This window comes from Delphinus delphis, chromosome 2, assembly GCF_949987515.2.
Source record: "Delphinus delphis chromosome 2, mDelDel1.2, whole genome shotgun sequence".
NCBI lineage: Eukaryota > Metazoa > Chordata > Mammalia > Artiodactyla > Delphinidae > Delphinus > Delphinus delphis.
The window spans coordinates 157,490,320-157,515,124 of record NC_082684.1 but is presented as its reverse complement, the minus strand read 5'-3'; the positions used below and the strand labels follow the sequence as shown (position 1 = coordinate 157,515,124).

At 42.1% G+C, this 24,805-nt stretch overlaps 1 protein-coding gene across 4 annotated transcripts in view; it reads right to left on the bottom strand.

Annotated features, from left to right (window-relative positions):
* The window catches only part of CELF2 (CUGBP Elav-like family member 2), an 829,766-nt gene that overhangs the window by 281,922 nt on the left and 523,039 nt on the right, over positions 1-24,805 (bottom strand). For 2 of the 4 annotated variants that reach the window (XM_060006029.1, XM_060006032.1), the window contains exon 1: positions 22,396-22,605. The exons of the other annotated variants lie outside the window; for them this stretch is intronic. In XM_060006029.1, coding sequence (XP_059862012.1) covers positions 22,396-22,469 — 74 coding nt within the window. In that variant the 5' untranslated portion in view covers positions 22,470-22,605. Of the gene's footprint in view, positions 1-22,395; positions 22,606-24,805 lie in introns of those variants that run through there. 4 annotated transcript variants of the gene reach the window in all.

Below are 24,805 nucleotides of genomic sequence, written 5' to 3'. Positions count from 1 at the left end.
TAAACACGTGTTAAGAAAACTAAGAAGTACGAGTCATATTTTTAACACGAGGCCTTACAATTTCAGTACCATCGACACCTGCAATGTTCATGTTATTTTCTCAGCCTTGTGAAGCAAGAGGGTTTAGGAACTTCCTCTGATATGGCTTTCCAAGTGCTCTGGCTCCAAGTGTGAAAGGGAAATCCCCAAAAATGTGTGCTAATAGTGAACCACTATTCATAGCTAATGGGCCTTGGTATTATACTATCACCTTCCTAACTCTATCCCACTTATTAGCAGTATAGACTGTGGTCGCTCCACCTCTTTTCAGGTCTGCTTCTATGTCTTGGTAGTATCACTATCTGTTATGGATGGAATATTTGTATCCCCCACCAAATACATATGTTGAAGGCCTAACACCCAAAGTATTTGGAGGTGGAGCTTTAGGGGGCTAATTAAGTTTAGATAAGATTAGAGGATGGGTCCCCATGATAGAATTAGTGCCCTTACAAGAAGAGGAAGAGACATCAGAACTTCTCTCTGCCATGTAAGAATGCAGCAAAAAGGCAGTTGTGTGCAAACCAGGAAGAGAGCCCTCATCAAGAACCAAATCTTGCCAGTGCCTTGATCTTGGACTTCCCAGTTCCCAGAATTGTGGGAAATAATGTCTGTTGTTTACACACCCAGTATGTGGTATTTTGCTATAGCAGCCAGAACGAAGACACTACTAAGGGCAGGAGGCTAGAAGAGCAACTAAAATAACCTATCACAGAGATGGAGGTAAACAGCAGGTGCAACACAGCTGGATCATGGAAAACTCTACACAGTAGAAGGTGAAATGGATGGAAGAAGGGAACTCACAAAATAGGAGGCAAGTAAAAAAGCACTGTTTCTATGAATGAGGCTACAACTTGAGGATGCAGGGTTCTCCCAGCACCTAAAGCGGTCACTGGCACATAGCAAATATTTATTAAATGCCTGCCTGAGCCAAGAAACAACAATTAAAATCATCGTATAGGGAAAAGGGAGTGACCAACCAGACCAGAACGACAAAAAGCTGCAACACAATAAGCTACTACACGGGAAATACAGCATAAAATAGGTTTTTCCTGGTGGCTCACTGTTCTGTTGCTCCGTAATTAAAATTCCATACAAATTATACCTTAAAGTTCCTATAAACTACTGTTACTTCGATTATATGATGCGATTTATCAGATGTGAAAATGTTATTATAGCAGATTAAGATCTTATCGAGCACTAACCATCAGTTGGTGTGTTTATAGAACAGAACCTATTTTATTTCTTCTCCAAAACACTGTGTCTGAGTCTTGTGAATGCTTGTTTTGAATTATCTCCATATTGTTGGAGACAATTTGCACAGAGAACATCATGAAGACGCGGTTAAACACAGGAATGCCACTCTTTCCTTCTGCTTTGCACTGGCACGGGATTTCTTTCACTTCCTCCTGCCCATTTCCCTTAGAATCACCTGGTCCCCTTGCCAATGACATTGAAATGATACATTTTTTCAAAATTTACATTTTCCTAAGAGACACTGAACTCCCAGAAAATGGGAAATCTTCAATTAAAAACTGGTTTCTAATAGCCCAGATCAACACATTTTGTTCTTCTCGATCCCTAGAATGTCTTTGAGATTCCCTTCTGTAGAGGTGACATCATAATATTAGCTTCATAAAATCATAATAGAGAAAAAAATACCACTGTCTTCCCTGCCCCAGCCCCTCAATGTATATTATGTTCTGAAGTCATAAGCGATTTAAAAAATTCTCTACCTGCATATTTGAATTGCTTGGGCCTGTGGTCTCCTCCAGGGCACTGGCATAAAAGTATAAAACATAGGAAATATATAAAAGTGTAAAATGTAGGAAATATATAAAAGTGTAAAATGTAGGAAATATATAATTATCCCTTATTCTGTAATGAAACTAGCCTGAAAAACTGGTATGCAAGTTCCTACTTCAATGACCAGAGTTATGAAGGACACTTAACACCTGTTTTCCACTGAGTGGCTTTCAATAAAGCTTTAAAAACAAACTTGTGATTCTTAATTTTTTTCCTTCAATAACGTGCATTTAGACGTTCATAACACTTACGTAAGGACTCAAACGTACACCTGGACAAATACGGCAAAGTGGTGCCTCTAGAGGCCAATGACTAAGTCCACAGCCAATGAGCCCTGAAGTCCAGTTTTAGGGCACTCAGCTTGGTGCCCTAAGAGTCTGAACTCAAGGATTTCAGGAAGTGCCGATGTCAGCTCCGATGACATGCTTTTGCCTGTGTGTCCCACACCCTGGCCTCTGGCAGGAGCTCCAGGAGAATTTGCTCAGTTCATTTCAATCCTAGCAATGTTAGTTCTCGACTCTTCTTCCTTTTTCACGTAATGTGATGCGCCCTCACCTCTGAGGTGTATGAAGTTCTAGGTGCTGGGGGCATCAGCTCACTGAGTCTTGGTTTCTGATTTCAGGGTACCATAGTCTAATGGGAGAGATGGGACAGGACTCAGGATGCTGCTGCGGGCACACAGGTACAGAAGGCCAAGGGAGTATGGGGTGCTCGGCTGTGGGGGGCAGCGGTGGGGGGGGGATGGAACGAGAGGACAAGGCAGTCGGCTTCCCACCGAAGGTGCTACCCCCCCTCCCTTTCCAAGATTCTGTAAAGCTTCCCAGTTTTAATTCCACAATCACGTTTAATAATGGAGTTTCATCCCTGCCAGAAATGCTTTAATAAAAATGAACCCAACCTGTATAATTTAGCCTAATTATCTGATTTCAAGCCCATACCTGGGGGTTCCAAATATTAAAAGAGTTTTATGTGGGACATTTATACAAAAGATTATATAGCACATTTTAAAACCATAATCCTTGGGAGTCTGGGATGAGCAGATGCAAACTATTATATATAAAATGGATAAACAGCAAGGTCCTACTGTATAGCACAGGGAACTATATTCAATATCCTGTGATAAACCATAATGGAAAAGAATATGAAAAAGAATATATATACGTATAACTGAATTACTTTGCTGTACAGCAGAAATTAACACATTATAAATAAACTCCACTTCAATTTAAAAAAAATCCTTAAGAAAGAGCATTGAACCCCACCTCCATTTGTAATTTATGTCTGATCTCTACATGGATGGGTATATTACGTACGAAATCAGTGCTGCAATGGATATTCTAAGTTTCACTCCAGAATTCATTTTGATGGCTGTGTACCGCATAATATTGAATTGATCCCATAAATTCTGTCAGGATCCCTTCTGTCCCAGCACCATAACTCTTTTAATGCATTTCCGGTAGGAGAGTAATCACTTTCTAATAGGATTATCTTCACACCTTGCCTAAGTCGACAACCCTCCTGTATCAATAACTTAATAAGCCCCACAGTTTCACACACCACATACCTCCACCAGCACAACCTGGCAACTAACACAGTGCAAATCACCTTCCACACATTCTTTCTAAGAATTAGAAGCTTTTTTTTTTTCCCCTTAAGAATATAGGCCAGATGCAAGAGGATGTCAAAAACAGAAGCCGGAATGCAGGTGGGGTAGAGGGAAGTCATTTCTCCAATGAGGCTGAAGTGGGTCGTTCCCTGCCCATGCCCCAATCTGAGCCGGGCTCCTCCTTGCCCAGTGTGGCTTGGTCCCTCCAGAGGCAGCCACCTCTAGCAGCTGAGGGACAGACAGCACTGCGCATGCCTGCCTTTGGCATCTCCTGCTATCAGAGATGGTAGATTTCTAACTTTGCACGGCTATCTACTGGAGGTCTAGGCACTGTCAAGCATTTTTTTTTTTTAAACATCTTTATTGGGGTATAATTGCTTTACAATGGAACGGTGTGTTAGTTTCTGCTTTATAACAAAGTGAATCAGTTATAGATATACATGTATCTCCGTATCTCCTCCCTCTTGCATCTCCCTCCCACCCTCCCTATCCCACCCCACTAGGTGGTCACAAAGCACTGAGCTGAACTCCCTGTGCTATGTGGCTGCTTCCCACTAGCTATTTTATATTTGGTAGTGTATATATCACCATGCCCCTCTCTCACTTCGTCCCAGTTTACCCTTCGCCCTCCCCACTGTCAAGCATTTTGACAAAATCCACTAAAAACCATGAACTAACATCACTTTGGTTTTCCTATAAACCTAAACTCAGTAACGAAGGATTTAATGCTTTTCACTTTGCCCTGTTCATTAATTCAACCTATAGCTTGGTTCTTTCTTGCTTCTACCTTTATGATTTTTAAAAAAACTTTTGGGGCTATGGAACAGAAGCACATCATGACACGAAAACCAACTATTACGGGAGATCCATTTCAAAGAGGAGATGGAAATGTCAGCAAAAAATGAAACAGCCCAGCCTGGGCTGGGAGGTAACCTCATCTTGTGAAATATCATGTCTAATAAATAAATGAACAAACAACTCTCACTGTTTTTTCAGTAAATTACCAAAGCCTTCCTGAGATTCATAATGCTCTTAATAAATTCTTGAAATGGAACTACGGCCAACTCAAGGGTTCTCACTCAGGAAGTAGTCAACACCGAGCAGATGGACTCCATCCACCAGCTCCCACGATTGACTCGAAGCCCGGCCACTGAGGCAGAAACACCGCTCACAAAGGACACCCAGATAGAAACCCAGATCAAACGCTGAGACACAGTTTCCCCCCACCCCAGTCAGGCTGGACAGGTTAGTTGAGGATATAAGCCGTCTAGAAAAGGAAGGTTGAGAACGACAAGCTGAGAATCAAAGACTGGGTAATGCAAGATGCCTAATATCTACAAGACATGCAATGTGTACTTAATGACACAAAAGACACTGAGCCATACTGATGCTTCCCTCGGCCACCAGTGGGGAATGAGGCTAATTTTAAATCCCCAGAGAGGCTGTGGGGTAAAACTAAGAAAGGAACAGACCCTGGGGTACCATCTTCTCATCAGAAACTGGCCTAAGAAGGCTAAAAAAGATCAAGACACCACCAGATGGCAACACAGAGCCAAGTATGATTCCCATGTATTTCTCTGGGATACACAACAACACTGGATCATAGGAATGGCCAATATATCACTGGAATGTCTACTTTTATGTTTAATAAAAGATAAGATTAGAGAAATAAGAATCGGTCCCCAGAGAAACATAAATATTGAGGCTGAAGAAGTCGCTTCTCACCGTGCAGAACAGACCCTCAATTAGTAACTGCACCTTTGCTGTGTAAATGGCAGGGGAATGTAATTAACAATTAATAGAAGCTGCCCTCAATTTAAAGCCCCCGAGGGAAGTAATTAAATTTGGTAGAAGCTGTAGCCTCTAAACAAAGATATATCATACAAATACAAAAGGAAACACAGATTTGAATAAATGCAAATTAGAAACAAGGTCTGACTACAGACGGCAGAGAAATGATCCTAAAATGATTTTTCCTAAGAAATGTTCTCTTCAAGAGACTAGTTTGTGAACCTATTTTAATCTGGGCCAAGGTTTGATATGAATCCTGGCTGATGTTTCTTGAGAGCAACCTTACTTCCAGAGTATTTATGCATGCAGATCAGACAGCTTCCTGCCGCCTGAATTAGCGGTACAAGTACCTTTCATATCAGTGTGGATGTACTTGATATATACAGTGTCAACATTACTACCAGGGATGGAGCTTGCAAACACTGCTCTGCTTGTTGGTCGTGAAATACAATTGCCAGGCAGAATGTGTGTAGCTCCAGAGGGTAAATTAATGCCGGCAACCTGGTTATCAGCAGTCTTTAGCCTGCCTCTCTAAGCTTCTAATGGAAACATTTAGGGAGCAGAAGCATTACATCTGACTACAGCTGCACATTACATGGTCCATTGAGACTCGGATGCTGATGGCTGCACTGAATAACAAACAGCTGGGTATAAATGTTAAAAATCAGGAAATCGATTTTAAACACAGATTGCACAAATCCTCTGAAGTTCCAGCACCAAAGGAGAAAGACCAATTAGTGTGGAAGAGGACAAAAAAGCATACCAGAGATTAAAACTCAAAAATATAGGTGGGCACCCTGGGGTCATCATTAATACCTTGGCTGGGCTCCGGCTGCTACTGTCTCACCACGGGCAGTGTGAGGACAAACAAAGCCTGCGCCATCAGATCATTTTCTGGCCCTCGTCACGCTCTAGCTGAATCTTAACAGAACTGAGCCACCTAGTTGAGCTTTACAGAATGGGGCAAAGTTATTTCATGAATTTAACGGAACTGAAGGGAAACGCAGCTTTGTAAATCTGGTCTCAGGGTCCTCAAACACTGAACCCATGTGCTGGGGGAAGGGTGATCGGACAAAGCCGTCCACGGGAATTTCCCAGGACAAGAGATTCTGGTTAGAAAGAAACATAAGTTAATGAGCTAGCCTGTCCCAAAGGTGCCCAGCAGGGTACTAACACATTAAAAACAGCGAGGAAACTTCTGTTCAATTTTGAATAACTTTAGGTAAGGGAATGGGTCAGAGAAAGAGAGGCTAGAAATTGCTTTTTCTGAACGTTTCAAAGCATGGATAATCCTTTTTGTGCAAAGGTTGGGGTTAGTCCTATGTATAGACTTTTAAAAGCTGGCAAACATGTTTATATTTAAGAAAGCTAGTGATACAGGATCAGGCATGAGAAGGGGGGCCACGTAATTTATCATCCAAACTGGGACACTTTTTAGAGTGAAAGGCGGATGCTATTAGTGATGACGCCAGGATGATAGGTACAAACTGGGAGTATCCCAGCAAACCAGGACACATACGCACTGTGTTTTGAGTTCCAACCTGGGGGTCATAACTGGAGCACCAGTTAAGTGGCTGCTACGCCATCAGCTTATTTTCACTCTCCACGCCTACTTGCTCTCGAGATTCTAGATCTAGAGTAAAATCAAGAGTTTGTCTAAAGGAAGTCGAGGGAGCAAAAGGTTCGACAGGATAAAAAGCCAGATTTCTTTGCTTGCACAGTTATTTCTGTGGATCATACCTGATCCAGTCAGACCTAATGGAGTAGGTAAGGCACTATCAGTCTTGCAGCTTTTTTAGATGGGAAAGAACTGCAATATTACAGATTTTGGTTAATGTTGTTTTCCCCCATCTCTCAGGCTGCCTGGATTCTACAATCCAAATGGCCAAGATCATAAATGTACATGCACATCACCACCAAGAGACCATGTTTCTTCCACTTAGTGTTCTTAGTAATATTTGTAAGGTTTCTAGGAAGGATCTAGGTATAGCAAAAAAAAAAAAAAAAAAAAAAAATGATGAGGCAATATCATATTTCCCTCATCTGATCTACAGGATGCTGAACGAAGGTCTTTTTTTGTTTTTCCCACATCTTTATTGGAGTAGAAATGCTTCACAGTGTTAGTTTCTGCTGTACAATAAAGTGAATCAGCTACGTGTATACATATATCCCCATATCCCCTACCTCTCTCCCTCCCTCCCTATCCCACCCCTCTAGGTCATCACAAAGCATCGAGTTGATCTCCTTGTGCTAGGCAGCAGCTTCCCACTCACCATGAAACTTAAAAGCTTTTGCACAGCAAAGGAAACCATAAGCAAGATGAAAAGACAACCCTCAGAATGGAAGAAAATATTTGCAAATGAAACAACGGACAAAGGATTAATCTCCAAAATATACAAAGGTCTTCAGAAAGATGTAACAGTTAAATTTTTATTTCCCAACAAGAAAATCCTTTACTAATTTAACAGAACCCAAAGCAAATAGTGCAAAGCCTTCTTCATCTTAAACCAGTATATCCCAGAAAAAGAAACAGTGATAGACAAAAGCTCAGAGTAACCAAATGTTTAACTTAAAATATGAACCGCTGTTAACACTCTAGAAGATTTTTGTAACACCAAGAACAGGCAGTAACCATTCAGTACATTATGAGACTTCAAATGTTTGTGTTGAGGTTGACAATACACGCTGCGACTCTTGTTCACTAGCAGGAATTTCAGAGTTATAAAAAGAAAAAAAAGAAACAGATTTCAGTACAGAAAATGTTTAGGTGGTTTCCACAGAACAACTGATCGATTCAGCCAAATAATAGGTCAGCTGTGACTCATAAATCCTCAACTCCTCAGCTGTCCAACTTGATTTTAACTATTCAAACTGCAGGACAAACTGTAAAAGGACTACACACTTCCTGGCTCCCGCTCTATCTACTACACCACAGTGGAATCAATTTGCTATTGTAGCAGCAAACAAGAAACCCGGAGAAGCAGACAACTTTAAAAGCTAATTAACTTTGGTTCTAGGCTAATTACATTTCTTAAAGTAAGTTGTGCTGATTGGTTAAGAACCCAAGCTATTGGAAGCCCAGGCACTTACAGACATAAACACATAACCTGTCAAAAAAAAGTGTGCTGCTGAACATGAAGGGGTGCTTGTAATCCACAGAGAGAACTGATGAAATACACAAATTAAGCTGCCCTCATTTGTACCTCACAATCGGGCAATTATATTATGGAGACTGGCTAGGTCTCACAGTTTCCGCTGCAAAAGTAGCGTCAACAGCTAAAACAATCCCTTTACATTTTTAAAAATGAAACATACACACACAACCCTTGTTGATGCATTGTATTACATAGAAAGCCCTTTACTTGGACCTCCAAATTATCTCATTTCAGCTCCATGAATGTTAAAAATACCGAACGTAACTTTATTATTGCAGTATAAAGTGGTCTGTCCAAAATCCAACTGTACACGTTTAAGTGTATAATTTATGTTAGAAAAGGTAACATACATATATATGTGTGTATATGTACACACACACACACACACACACACACACACACACACACACACACACGGGAGCATCCAATTCACCAGGTATACACCAGAACTAAATGGATTTCAACTGTCCACACTTTAATTATGACCTGATAAACATTTCTTTGATGACATGGGGGTCCCACCTGAAAGGGCAGCACTCGACAGAATCAGGAAAGGCTGGTGGGTTTTCTGAGCGGCCTGACTCTGCTCCTTTTCTGGATTAAAGCATCACAATGATTTTTTTCTTTAGTTTTGCTAAGACTTGGAACTCTACTAGGGCCTAGAGAGTGAGTTGTGATTTTATGAACCATCATGAAAATGACAAGTTTAATATCTTATAAACAAATTAACAGTAACAACGTCACCGTAATTTCTTCCTCCCGTTTGCTTTCCACCCCAAAACCAGGGAACGTTTTCTATTTCATGGGTTCCCTGGATTTTCAGATGCTAATCAACGATGAGCAAAATACTAAGGTCAGACACGTCAGATTCTCTTTTTTTAAATTCCACGCGGCTTAAGCTCTCACTGAAATTAGACATGGGGTCTTATCCTGTGTCTAGAAGAGCAAGGTTGGCCAGAATGTTTTCTTCATCCCGTGGCCAGGCTCTAAGACCAAGGTAAGAGTTTACCTTGCAGTAGGTCCCCATGGAGACACTCTTTTTTTTTTTTTTTTCTTTAATTGCACCCTAGGTGGGAGGTGAGGCTGCTTGAAGACAATACAATGTTGTACAGATATAACAGTATCTGTCCCAGGAAGGCAACAACGTCTTCACCTCAACCAACTCCCTCAACTTGGCCCACCATGCCTGGATCTAAATCAAATCGTGGTTTCTGGTTTTATATCCTGGAAAGAGAGGATTTGGGAGAGGCGCTGTCACTGTGACAGCGTTGACAATGGAGCCAGCAAAGTACTAAAAGAGTAACAACATTTTCCTCCAATTTTATGATCATCATTGGCAACCCAGAATTTTGACGAAGTGTTCAAACATCAGAGAATGGAGTTGGTATCATGTTGTTGAGAGCCACGGCATTGGGCCTTATAGTTTGATTTCTGAACGCCTTATAATGAGGGTGGAGTGGATATACATTCCATTCTTTGGCTGTATTTTTGTTCAACAAAGCCTGCAATTTTCAGTCACTTGAAAATGTAATTACAGATAATGTTTGCATCAGTAGCAAGAATACAATAAGCACATGGGGCACGAAAACTCCACTCCAATCACATCCTCTTAGGTTACAACGCGCGGCGCCTGCTAAGAGTAAAGGCATTTCGACAGGCTAATATCGGTATGAAATGGTGGTGTGGGTTAGACCAACCCAGACATGAATTCTACGCTAACTTTTCTATATTGTCCATTCCTTTACTCTGGATAGCTACGCAGGAAACACACATCTCTGATTTGCTGAAAACCCAGAGTCCCATCAAATGTTTATGCACTTGAGCAAAATGCTATGGAAAGGTCAAAGGTGTACTGACACTTGAAAGGGACCAGGGGCCACAGCTGAGTTGGTCACCACTGTCAATCATCTAAAATCCATGTGTTATCATGTTCAGAGACACTTATTCTACTGCCGACCCCTCTGGCTCATTTATGAAGGAGGACGTAAAACTCCAAGTAACTGCAGAAAGGACACAGCAGCAAGTCACCACATGAGGGGGACAATGGGGACCGAATGCCACCCAAGAGCTTTATTCTAATTCACAAGAAGGCACACTATGGGCTGGAGGCACCCTGAGAAAGGTGTTCCTCTAAATCAATGCAAAAATCAGGAAGTTGGAAGTAAATGCAGGGTGGGATGCCAGGTGTCTAATGAAATCCCCCAAAGAAACTTCTTCCTGGAAGAGGCAGTTCATTCTCTCTTTTTAAAGTTTATTTATTTATTTTTAACATCTTTATTGGAGTATAATTGCTCTACATTGGTGTGTTAGTTACTGCTGTATATCGAAGTGAATCAGCTATACGTATACATATGTCCCCACATCTCCTCCCTCTTGCATCTCCCTCCCACCCTCCCTAACCCACCCCTCTGGGTGGTCACAAAGCACGAAGCTGATCTCCCTGTGCTATGTGGCTGCTTCCCACTAGCTATCTATATTACATTAGATAGTGTATATATGTCCATGCCACTCTCTCACTTCGTCCCAACTTACCCTTCTCCCTCCCCATGCCCTCAAGTCCATCCTCTACATCTGTGTCTTTACTCCTGTCCTGCCCCTAGGTTCTTCAGAACCTTTTTTTTTAGATTCCATATATACATGTTAGCATAGATATTTGTTTTTCTCTTTGAGGCAGTGATCTTTTTAAATGAAGAATAAGGAGCCACCTTAACATTCAATGTTAATTGCTTCCTTATCTCAGCTGTAAGACCCTGCCTCTAGCATTAAGATATCTTGGCTTTGCTATGGTGCCCCTTTCTTCTGACAACTTTTACAACACTCTTGTCTTCTAAACTCAGAAACTGGTCTGGCTATGAAACAAAACCAAGAAATTTATGTGAAAGAGCATATAAAAAGCAGGTTATTATTATTAGGTCATAGCTAAGAAACTATTTCATACTCAGGATCCACAAACTCAGCTGCAAATTCGCCAACACATCTAGAAGTTCAACCTGTTTATGGTCATACAAGGTTCTAAGGATCCCTCGAAAGACAAAGCAACCTTCTGGGCCAGAATGGAAGGTGGCGCAGTTGAAAGAGCTCAGGCTTTGGAAATGGATACAGATACGTGCCTTTACCTTCCAGAACCTCCCTTTTCTCATTTGCAAAATTGGAACAATACAACTTGTCTTACAAAAGTTTTCTGAAGGTTACTGATAATTTATACAAATCTCTTAGCTTAATGGCTAACCCACAGTATATCCTAAATCAAGAACAGCAAATGTCATAAAACATTTCAGAAAGCGTACCCACAGGAAGGCAACATCCTTTAAAGCGTTAGGAATCAGAATTAGGAGAAACATACTAAAAGGAAGTATTTCACTGTCAAAGAATTACAGTTTTGTTGACACCAGAAAACATATTTTGGCTTCTAGGTAGACATCATTATTTTATTGAACAGACAACTCAATCAATTTGGATCAGAAGTATCACATTCTGAGTAGACCTGAAAAAAACAACAGTCAGAGGCGAGATCAAGGCCATCCCGTGGCTTCTGAGGCTGACAAGAGTCTAATATTGGTCACTTTTTATGATAGCTGGGCACAAAATCTTGGCCCAATTCAAAGGCTGCCTATAAAGTCAATGAGACGTCCTTGACGCTAAGATAAAATGTGCCAATTACAAAGAACTCATCAATTTGTAGAGAAACATTGTAGTATCTGCAAGGCAGACCCTTCTTGAAAGATTCTACCACATTTCATCCACAGACCTCATGTTCCTCTCCCAACAATGTCAGAAACAGCCGTCATCTGGGATAATGCCCGAGTTCAGCCTAGCGCAAAGTGGTTTGCTACGGGGACAAGGGATTCTTGGTTCGGGAGGTCACGTTCATGGCCTGGGGGGGCGGGGCGGGGGCGGTGTCTCACAGGCAACATCACTCTCTTGGCCAGAGTGGGTGCTGCGTGGCCTCGGGCCCACCATGGAGGACATTCCTCAGCTAAATGGACTCAGAGGAGGCTCTGAGCTTCCCAACTGAATCTGATCATGTCTGATCTTAATCAAGTGACTTAAAATGTTAGGAGCAAACCTTCACACTAGCTGTAGCAGCTCTGGCTTCTCAGGACTTCAAGGACCTTACCGGCTATGTCAGAAGGGCCTGTATAGTACAGCAGGAAAACAATAACTATGATGAATCCTGTGGCGGGATGCACACCTCCACCCATCGTGCCAACTCCTAAAATCACCGATTCCTTTTCCAAGTCCTTTCCTCCTTCAGAGACTCTCCTAGCATGTTGTGGCCTGAGCACCGAATGAGGCCAGCAGGTGGCAGGGTCTACAATACTCGCCACCACGTTCACATCATTGAAATTGTTTTCTTAAGAGTTGGGTTTCTGCGGGGGTTAGGAGTCCCATCACGTGAGAAGCAGCCTTCCTACGGTGCAGCTGAGACTCCTCCCATAAGAAAATCAAGATCTATTTCAGCTGATGTAGAGATGGGCTTTTCCAAATGCATTTACGGAGATACCGGGATGGGGATATTGCTTTTTGCTTCACCCCATCCCAGAATGCAAGGTCTGACCACGAGTTCACAGTTGGAACACAAACTGTATTTTATTTCTCAATCATCAAGCAGAAAGAGGAGAGAGAGAAAAAAAAAATCAGTCTTCTTAATGTGGTCCTGGGGACGGAGCATTTTCTGCACGTCTATATGGAAGCCATACTGCTTTATGGGTCTTTGGCCGAGACTTTAAAGCATGAATGTTCTGAGGGAGAAAACATTAACTGGTCAGCTGTAATGAAGTTTCCCTGAGTTTCTTTCTCCCAGGAAAGGCAGGTGAACTTGCAGTCGATCTTAAGTATATTATTAAGTATATTATTATTATTATAACTCCTCTCCCGACATTAGCTTCACAATAATTCTGGGGCACAGGTAAGAAGCGTATCTTATTATCCTTATTTTCTAGATGAGGAATCTTGACAAGTCACCTGAGACTTGAAAGGGGCATGGAACAAGTCAGAAGACAAGCCAGGAGAAGGCAGGAGACTCCTGTTGAGTAAAGGACCCTTAGCCTTCAAGGATGACCTTCTAACGCATTGCTGGAGAGACCATAAAGCCATGTCGCTGGTGATGCCATTCTGCTACACACAGCAGATCTCGACGCAGGGCAAGCGTCCCCCGACAAGCAGAAATGACCCACGAGGAAATTCTAACTCAAGGTTAAAACTCACGCATAGCCAACAGAATTTAAATGGTTTCTATACAAAGAAAAATCTTTCCTAAAATCTTCCTGAGAGAAAAGAAGATTCTGTGGCAAGGGCTCAACTAACAGGAAAAAAAAAGAAAAGCTCCGCCTTTAAGTCTCCTCTTCAACGCGGTGCTCTGTGAGGGACCTGGAAACACCGGAAGTAAGTAGAAACCTGCTCGGAAGCGCTCTAGTAATACAGAAACGGAAGAAATATTATTGCCCGTCAGGAGATGCTGGCAGCAACTTTTTGCCGTCGAAGAGGAAGACAGAAGTAGGAAAAAAGAGGAAAATATGGGCTTTTTGTGCAAAGAAAGAAGTACCCTGACAGGTCGCATTAGAATGTAAAATGCAGGTGACTTAATATTATTGTCTCGAGATGGAGCTGCCAGTCGTGTTAACCAGCCATCAGGGCTTGCGTGTTGCCTTTGAATCCTGATGCCCAGGCAAGATGGCGGGGTGGACCACGGGAGTCACAAGGAAGGATGCTACAAGCACGAACTGAAGGGAATAATTGCAGTTGGAGGCCTCCTGGTGACAATTTTGAGAAGGCAAACACAGCTGCAGCACAGCCAAATATAGCGGGCCAAGACAATGACATCCATAAAGTTAATCATTCGAAATATGCTGCCCTTCTGCCCAACCAGAAAACTCAACACCCCTTCTATAGCCTAGGAAGTCAAAATGTAGTTCTATGCACAGAAACACACAGCTGTGCCAGTGGAATTTACTGCAAGTGATGACCGAGGTGTTTGGACGCTGTCTTCCCTCTCAAGGCTGTGGTTCTGAGAGCTGTGCTGTAGACGGATGTGGCCCCTTCTCTTGAAATTTAGGAAACTGCTCAGAAGAGGGATAATTCATGGGGCTTAGAGAAGCCCACTGAATCTTAGAGAAGATTCAAATAAAAGAACAGAAAAGATATACATCAGGAAAACCTAGGAAAGGCAGAAAGAAAACTTCAGGAAGAGCTGTTCTGTTGATGACCTAAAGAAGCCTGAGTTAGGGTACAAAGAATCAGGAGCGCTGAGTCAAAGCATAACAAAATGAATACCGTTAGTCCGCTACCAAAAGCTTTCCTTCCTTACGCTTTTTCCTATTATCTTTCACTTTTGTTATTCCCCAAAGATTTTTTTTCCAAGGAGAAAATGAAATGTCAGATTTCAGCCTGCATTTGCTTCACCTGTGTGACACCCAAGGTCTACTCTGGAGATGCACAGAGAAAACAACTGGGTGAGAGGTGTGCATGCACGTTGAAGAAGGTTTACACCAATTTACCTCCTTACAGCTGCACAGATCTCCCATAGCTTTAGCCTTTTTAAGATGTTCAGTTGATGTGTTGGAGTCCCACTAGACACAATCAAAATTTTGAGTTCTCCTTTCAACAGCGATAGGAAGCTATGGGATAATGGCATGGACCATGCAAGATGGCGGCAGCAGGCAAGAAGCACACGGTGAGGAATTGGGTCTGGTGGGCACCAGCATGTCTACACGAAAAAATATCGGTGGAGGGTCTACCGTCAGGCTTCTGTGAAGTCTTTCTTTCTTCCTACTTGAAGCCTATAAGGTCTTGACAGTAGCAACAACTCAACTGCAACTGAGAAACGTCTCCAAGTCTGGGGACTCTGTGGCAAGGAGAGAAAAGCCACTCAACTGGGTGGGAAGAGTCTCAGCTTTTCACCCAGAAATTATGACAGGACCATCACAGTGACCCTCTTTTCTGTCCTTTAACAAAAGCTACCCTGAGGTTCTGGGCCAAAGAGTCAAAACAAAGACCTAAGAACTACTTCTAGCAGTGTCACTAATATGAGGTATATCTTTGGTCAAGATGTTAAACCTTCTTGAATCTTAAACGTTTCAGTTATGAACGTAAGAATCCATTAAACACATGTTACGTTGTACACGTATTTCCTAACTTTTAGAGCCAAAGGCCATTAAATGGAAGATATTTTAAGAAAGTGAGGAATTATGCCCAAGCTAGTTTTCCATATATATATTTCACCTATATTTACATACATATGTATATATACATGTGTGTGCACACATTTTACATACACGTTTACAGCCAGGTGAATAACAAATTATTCTCTTTTAGCCTAAAGGACCAACTGATTTTGTGTCACATAAATGTGATACAACTTTCCTGTTATTGGGGGAGACCAGGAGATAGGAAGACATCATTCAAGGAAAAGGATCTAAAACACCACCGTAAAATTTAATGAGCCCGGGACTTCCCTGGTGGCGCATTGGTTAAGAATCCGTCTGCCAATGCAGGGGTCACGGGTTCGAGCCCTGGTCCAGGAAGATCCCACATGCACGGAGCAACTAAGCCCGTGTGCCACAACTACTGAGCCCACGTGCCACAACTACTGAAGCCCGCGCGCCTAGAGCCCATGCTCCGCAACAAGCCACCGCAATGAGAAGCCCACGTACCACAACGAAGAGTAGCCCTCCCTCGCCGCAACTAGAGAAAGCCCGCACGCAGCGATGAAGACCCAATGCAGCCAAAAATAAACAAATTTAAATTAAAAAAAAATTTAATGAGCCCAAGTCCAGCTATGAACTCCCTTCTGAAAAGACATGAAAATTACGCCTTCCGGCATAAAAACATAGAATTTTCGATCCTAGTATGGAAGCTGAAGAACTATTCACTCCCATGACACTCAAGAAAAAAAATTTTTAAAGCTGTGCAAAAATGATGTCAAATGTCAAAGAAATCAGCTGAAATTAATTGCCTTCTCTCTGAGGAGTGAGTCAGCACCATCATCTGTGAACCTCGGAAATCTTCAGTCCTGTTTGAGCCTATAAATGTCAGACAAAGCAGCTGCTGGGTTGGGGGAACTTGATTTGCATGGTCATGACAGAGCCATAAACAATCTCCCTGAGAAAGCAAACCTCTGACTTTTCATTATTAAGGCTTAAAATCCAAACACTTCACGTACCCCATTTTTGAAGCACTATCCCTATTAAAGGAATCCTGTATCTATCTGTCTCTTACCCTTCTGCTGCTGGAAAGGGAGCACAGATCATTTAAACTGAGGTCTCTTTCAAACAGGTTTCTTTATTTAAAATCTGACCTTAAGTAAATGGCCATACAAGTCCGGCAGAAAAGCTGAGAATAATAAACCAAAATGGTATTTTAGTCTAAATGCAGCCTAAACTTAATTTACATACATATTTAGGAGGGAAAACTGGAAAAAAAAAATGGGTCTAGTAATTTGCCAGCAAGTTGGCTCTGAGGCATTCATTCAAATGGAGTAATTAAAATTTAACCAAAAACCGAATTTGTACTCATCTGTCATTTTGAGAGCCATATGATTACATATTTATTAGCATTCCATTTTAAATCATCAGCTGATTTTAAAGCATCACTCTCAGTATCTGAACATAATATACAATCTGCAGTTCATAAAGCCGACTGTTCATAAAACTCCGGGGGTAGCACTGTGAAAGCGTAAATCTCAAACATGCTCACAAGGCATTTCAACCACATAAGTGGAATTGTATTTCTATAAAACCAGTTGGAGTAATCACTTTCTGTCGTGATTTAGAACAAATGGGCAGAGTGAAACTGCTGAAAATCCCCTGTATGTTTCCCCCTTTCTTTTTCAAGTCCTTCCGGAAGAGTCTGAAGCTCACAGTAAATGAAAAAGACAGTCCCAGGAGGAGATTGGGGGGGGGGGGGTCCATCCCTTCACATCTAGATTCAGAGCATGAGAATACTGGATGGCACAATTAAACAGTGATGATGCTAAAGGGGGATAATTATTTTACAATTACCTGCGAGCATCACATTTACTGCGCTAAATAGTTTTTGTTTCCCACCAAGGTTTTTCCAGGAATGTGCAGCTCCGTTTCCCTTGAAGGTCAGCAAGAGCTTTTTCTTAAGGAAAAATAAAAATGCATTTTCTGCACTGCTACACAAGTAGCACAGCACCGTCGCTGGCTTCCTTATACTCCCCACCAGCTCCCTGATAGTGGAAACACACACAAGGGCACGAGAACGGGGAGGTGCTAAAGAACAGGAAATCATTCGTACTTTCCAAAGCCTCCCCCTTCTGCAGTTTTGGAGAACAAATATGACACTGAGAAATAGCTAACTCTTCGTGATGGCCTAATCCACCAACACAAAGCGAAAATCCAAGCTTCCCCTGAATAAATAAAACCCTCCAGTACTAACACTCTAAATTGGAAATAAAGACTTTTTAAGTTTGGGTGAGGTTCAGCATAGGAAGTGAAAGACATCAATGACTTTACTGATTTATCATCGGGCTCCTTGTAATGTGTTGAAAATACCCAGGTTTTCCACGGAAATGCAAATAAGAGATACTGGTAGTGTAAACAGCTGTGGGGTTGGTTGCTACAGTGACATCAGACCCCCCCCCCCGCCAATCATCCACGTCTACATATAAGCTTCAACCATGATCACGTTTATCAGATTATTACCAGTCTTTTCATGAGAAGGGAATGAGTGTTGAACCTGTAAGAAAACCACAAGGTAAGAGTAAGGAGAAATGAAAAGTCTGGGGATATATGTAAAAAAAGGAAGGAAACTGCAGCCTTTTATCAGAGGCCAAATATACTATTATTATAGTGGTGAGAGCAGGGGTGGGGCGAGTACGTAACCGCTCGGAGATGGAAAACGTTCTTAATGATCCCATGAACCACTAGGTTCATACCTGAAAATTTTATCTTCTTTTCATCTCGTCTTGCAAGGTTCTTATTCCTCCCAGCTCACCGCATCTCATCAAAAGATGCCAGAGTCATCTCAATCCAGCAGATTACAATTAAATAGCAATACTCAACAATTACAATAATATCTCTAACCCAGATCAAAGATAACATCAGTGTTCTAAAATGCCACTGTGGGAGGAGTTTTCGGTTTCAGGAAGCAGCTGATACTGAAATAGGCACTGAGAAATCCCACCTGAAAATACTTCTTTAAAAATTTCCTTAAAGAACCACACACACAGCTCTTCTTTTAGAGTCTTTGCATTTTAATTTCCTCTCATGTCTATCAAGGAATCGGGTGACGAATCTCAGTGCTCTATTTTATTATTGGTAATGGCATTTCCTAAATATACTTTAAATGCCATATGGAAAAAAAAGGGAACTCAATGTCTTTGACCTTCATCTTGCTGGTACTCAGTAAACAAAAAAAAGTTTTTAATTAAAGTATATTCTCTTTAGCTCATTAGCATATGGAATAAGTGTGAATTTGAATCAAACAAGAGAGTGATCAATTCACTAATTTGAATCAAATTAGAGAGTCAATCCTGAATCGGTGATATGTATTTCCTATAATGCTCCATCATTCTCAAGTGACAATTATGGTTTCCCAACAAAAACAGTCCTCTCTTCTCTCGTCAACACATAAACATGCATTTATATAACACACGTGCGTGCGCACACACAAGCAAACCACAGCTTTGCCATTTACTGCCTACGTGGCATGTGCAAGAATGTAATCTCAAGTATCACCTGTAAAATGGGCGCAATACCCAGCTTGCATATCTACTATGACAGCGTATGTAAAGTGTCCTGGTACATAGCAGGTATTCAATGAATGACTCATGTTCTTCTCATTTTAGTGGGGAGAGGGAAACAGTAATTACACTGCCTTCTTGGACTGGTCCCATTGCCCCTCTACTAGCTTCTTCATCCATAAAACAAGGAGGTCTGGTGAGATGGTCTCCAAAGCCTCTTCCAACGTTAACAATTATGTCCCTAGAACTGCCGTCCAGTTTAATTAGCCCCTGATAGACATCTTTCCGGTTATCCCAACTTGGGAGGACTCAATAAAAAGGTTAATGCACCAAGTTGACTTAGGATAACTTTTTCTCCTTGTCAGTAAGGTTACTCACCGAATGTGAAAAAAGTAAGATTTCGTATTAATTTACTGGTAGCTTCTCCTCAGCATCTCATTCTAACATCACAAATCTAAACTAACATGTTTAAAGGTGCATTCATAGATTTTCCACCTGTAATTTCTCAATTCCAAGATAGCATGTCTTAGATTTTGTTTAAAATTTGTGTAAAAATTCAAAAACATTAAAATAAAAAGGAAGCCCAATGCATATATACGATCATTCAAAAGGTGAAACAAAGAAAGACACTCATCCCCGACTCGGATACAAAACCAAGTGCCCCAGTTTAGAACAGAATTTTTAAAATATCAGTTGTTTTTATTTTCATTATGCTTTTTTGCAAATGACATTCTATTTCATTACACTTTTTTGCAAATGACATTCTAAACACAAAGACAACAAAACTTTGATAGTTAAGATTATTTAAAAGGTCCATTTCCATGTACAGTTTTGATGTTGAACATTTAAAACCCCAAGACTTTGAAGTCTATGTCATAACAATTCTATACCCACTACAGAGCCTTAAACGATCTGGGCTCTTTAAACACTTGATGGCTCATGGGGCCATGAAGCGTAATCATTTACCTCAAAAGCTATTTGTTCATCTGCCTTGAGGACTCAAACATATTACATCTTGCAAACTTATCTAATATATTCTTGGGGGAAAACGTCATTGAAAATATGTTCTACTGCTTTAGAAAATCAACACCAGAAAAGCCCTGTGCTTTATATAAGTTCCTTTTAGGAACAGGCCAACAATCTAGCTGACGGCAATTTAGTCCGAATGGCAATATACCATAAACAACCACCGGTCCAGAAAACAAACCCACAAAGCTATCTTGGTGATAAGATATACTTGGAGTGGGTTTCAAGCATTTTCAACTTATCACATTCCTTCTCACGCACCCCCATTCCCCAAAGACAGTCTCTAACGTGAGTTAATTACAAACTCTTTTGGAAAACACGCTACAGTATTCTCAGGGCTAAGGAAACATAAAATCATTATCTTGGAAACAAATAATAAAGTTATCATTTACAAATCCTGTTTTTCTTTTTTTTCTAGGTTCAATTAAGCAAGAGCTGACAAACACTGAAAACAATTTGAGTTTGATTCCAAAATAACTAGCACATGGAAGAGAAGTAGGTAGAAGTTATATTAGGATTTGTCTAGCCGACTCCATCACTAAGACAAAAAGGCTCTATTCAGAGCAAACAGTTTGAATGAGCCACATTCATCCACCAAATGAAAAGGACAAATTAAACTTCCATAATTAATAATTTAACTGACAAGAGATAGCATCTTTCAGAGGCCATTAACACTTTACATTCAGAGAGTATTCTTAGCAGGTGACCATCATTTAAAACCACGATCAAGCCAATTCTTTGGTTCGGCCCCAACTCTCTTACAGAGGAGAAAACACAGAACTTTCAAACTAGCTAATGTGCAAACATGTAATAAACGCCTATACAGATAGCCCTTTTAAGAGGGGGAAGAGGACAGAGATCTCTCAAAACAAATATCATGGGAACAGTACTAATCAAGATTACTTTCACAGAGGAAACTGCCAAAGGGAAATTCAATATTTTAATTTACATTATCTGATTATCTTAGTTGGGACAAAGAACCTGATCATGTGCAAAAGCAAGTTAACATTCTCAATATCGACTAGAAGGACAATTCGCATTTAACAGACTTTCATCCCTCTCCCCAGGTTTTTTTTTTTCTCTCCCAAATCCTAGGAGCTCAAATAATTGGCCACTGCGGAGTTTCTCAAGAATCTCTCAGCTCGTAACATTTAACATCCTAGAAAAAGAATCTTGCACCGTAGGGGAAAGTTACTTGCCAGGGAAATGGATCATAAAGCTCAGAATGGCCTGAAAATTGCACAGGATAGAGCGAAGTGCAAGAATATGCATGTTTCTCTCAGGGTGTGTACAATAGGAAACATCTTATACCTACTCTTACCAAGGATAGCAGTCCCTTTTTCACTCGATTTATTGTAGCCTAGATTCACTATCACATTTCTTGCCTGACAAGAAACAACTGTATATAGTCCAAGTCTGAAATTGACACAGACCTTTCAGACCCACTCCTGACAACCTTCTAGGTCGTCTTTTCAAACACTCCTGAAATACAAGCAGATCCCATTGCCTTCAGAGTGACCCAGCTGATAAGAGAAACTTTCCTATCAAGACTAACGAGCCCAAGAAAAATTAGGCATATTTTCCCTTCCTCAGGAATCCCAGCTCTTGACTTCTCCCAATAAACTCTCTACTCTAGTTTGCCGACGTGTAAAACAACCAGAATCACATTAATTATTAAATTATAGACTGCATATCAGACAAATCACCGTGATTACCTAAAAATTACCTCTAATTTCTGCAACAGAGTACACCTGGCTATTTTCATGCTTTATAATTATCTCCCCCCACCCTTTTTTTTTTTCCTCCCCTCCTTCTACTCTCCCATCCTAAAAAAGCAATTTTTGCAAAGGGTAAGTCAGAAAAGCGAGCAATTTGGTAAGAAGGGATATTTAAATGGGCCACGAGAGCTCCAGCAGCCCCGAATTTCAAATGACACGAGCGTGCACGCGCGCACCCCACCCTGGGACGCCGCGCCACGCTCTCCTGTCCTCGCGGGCCGGACCCCAAGCCCAGACCCCGGGAACCCGCGTCCGGCTCGCCGGTCCACGCTCTCCACCCCACCCCGGGCACCGCGCCCCGCTCGCTGGTCCCCGCCGCTCCTCCAGACACGCTCCCACCACCCCGCGTCCAGCGCCGGCTCCGAACCACAGGGCGCGGCCGAACCGGAGCCACCCCCCGCGTCCCCGGGGCGCAGAAGCGCCACAGCCCGCCCTCTCCCTCCGCGGGGCTCCGGGCCGGTGACCCGGAGGCGGCCGGGCGGCCAAACTCACATTCGGTCGGGAACTAGCAGGCGGCCCTCAACCATCATGTCCGGGAGGAAATCCAGCTTGAAGGCAGAAGTCATGTTCGCGGCGCGCGCTCTGCGCTCGGGTGCGGGGGGCGGCGGTGCGCGCGGCCGAGTGGCGGCGGGCGGCGCAGACGGGCAGGGACAGGTGCGCGCGGCCTCCCCGCGGCGGCCGCCCGAGCCGGCACTTGTCACATTCTCTCTCCGCGGCTCTCCGCCAATCCCCGCCGACAGCCAGCGCCCGGGCCGCAGGCTGCCCAGCGCCAGGTGCGGCGACCGGGGGCGGAGCTCCGTGCCCGCCGCGCCGCCGCTTAACCCCTGCGGGCCCGCACGCCCGGCCCCCGGGGGGAGGAGGAGGCGGAGGGACCGCCCCCTGGACAAATCGCCCCCCCCCCCCCCCCCCCCGCCTCCGGCCTAGGTTCCCCGGCAGCCAGACACGCACACTCGTCCCCAGCGGTGACTCTGTCCGGTCCCCTATTTCCAGGAGCCTGGCATGAGGCCCGACTCACCCACCGCTTGTCCTGGGTTTAGTACCACCGTATTGCCCAAGGCCGGTGCACTCCACGAGCGCACCCAAACTCCCCAACTGAAGCCACGAGAGACAATCATCACGGGGGTTTGTTTAAATGCTCCTCGGTGGGCTGTGCTCGCCAGTGTATGAACTCAACTGAAATAGCATTCGTGGTTGAGCCAAAGTAAATATCAGATAAACGGCCCAAGTGACATTTGCGGACTTTTCCGTGCTTTACAAGGAGAAAGATTCATCAGTCTCTGCACGATTATATTTTCTTTTGTATCATCTTGAAAACATTAAGAAGTACACGGGACTAAAATGGTGATAAATCACGTTTTCTTTTAAAACGATACATCACAAGTTGGTCATCTCGAAGTATTTAAATACAATGATTAAAAACCAACAGTGGGGCTTCATGAAAAGAGTGTTAGGTCTGTAATGGCCATGAAGCTTAAATACTCATTTAAGATCTGTGACCGATTTACTAATAGGAATTGAGAAATAGGGCAGAATTCTCACAAAGAAGGGAGTTTAATTTTCCCAAGTGACTTGTGAAAATTCTTAAAGTATTTTTATATGGTGATGTTCTAATCTGGCGCTCTCATCGTTGTTTTGTTGCTCAGTTATTTAGATGAAACTGAAATTTTCACAATGTCACCAGTCTGTAAAACTTCTTTGTGGCCTATTTCACATTCTAAAGAAAGCTCATAAATTGCAAACCAGAAGTCTTATAGTTTGCCTCTTTTATTAACCATCACTTTAAATTTTATTTTGAAATGACATCACACTTGGGGGTGTATTCACAGTAGTCAGAGGGTTAAACAACTAAGTCACGTGGAGTTAACTGTATCACGTGGTGTTAAATGTATCAGACAACATGGAGAAAAAATTGTTTTCATCTTTTCTCACCAGTTTCTTGTGTTATAATGAGAACGGATCATCTTTAGAATTATGAAGAAAAATGGATATTTATATACCAATATTAAATCCACATATCAACCGTAGATCCAGACTTGCTGCATTGAGCAATTTGGAATAACAGGCCTGGTGTATTCAATTAAGTCCATACTTAATTGACTTGATTTCCTTCTTCAGCTGAACAACATATCTGGCTTTTGACCAAGATGGTTCTAATTCCAAGACATAGGGCTAGGACTAACCTTCAGTTGAAAATACTGCCTTTCTGAGGAATCAGGGCTAGGTTCATAAAGAACTGAAAAACAGATGGGGTAAAATCAATTCTTATACCCCAAATGCCCCAACTCTTCCTAGTAATACTAAGCTACATTTTTTCCCGACCCTAGCTTCTGCAGGCTGCCTTTGAAATTATAAGAATTTTGTTGGTCTTTCAATAACCTTAATAAAGTAATTAGCCAGATAAATGAGACAAACCTTGACAGTTCCTGATTTTCTAGACATTATTTACATAACTCCCAAATGTATATAAGCAGCTGATTCTATAATAAAACTATTTGAAGAACGAACTAACAGAACCGGCCTCCAGAACAGAAGCAAAACACAACTGCGTGAATCGAAAAGGAAAATATTTTCAAATCCGCTATGGACTGAAGCTCCATGTACATCTACATTCTATAAGGTAGAAAAAGCATCATTAACACATAGACTTCTGAAATATTTATTCTCTCTTTAATTGCATGTGAATTATTTGGGAGACACTGTAGGGAAGGCCTCTTACTGACTTAAGCCTTCTCAGCAGTTTGTTAAATTCTAGGCTCAAATCCCTTGAGGCAACAGTGGATTCAAAGCAGCTTTTAATCATACTATAAGGAGGGTGAAGAAGTATGTAAGTAGGTCATAGAGAAAGAATTACTAGTGCATAGGTTACTGCCTTATTTAACAACTACAGTGAGTCCCAGAGTTT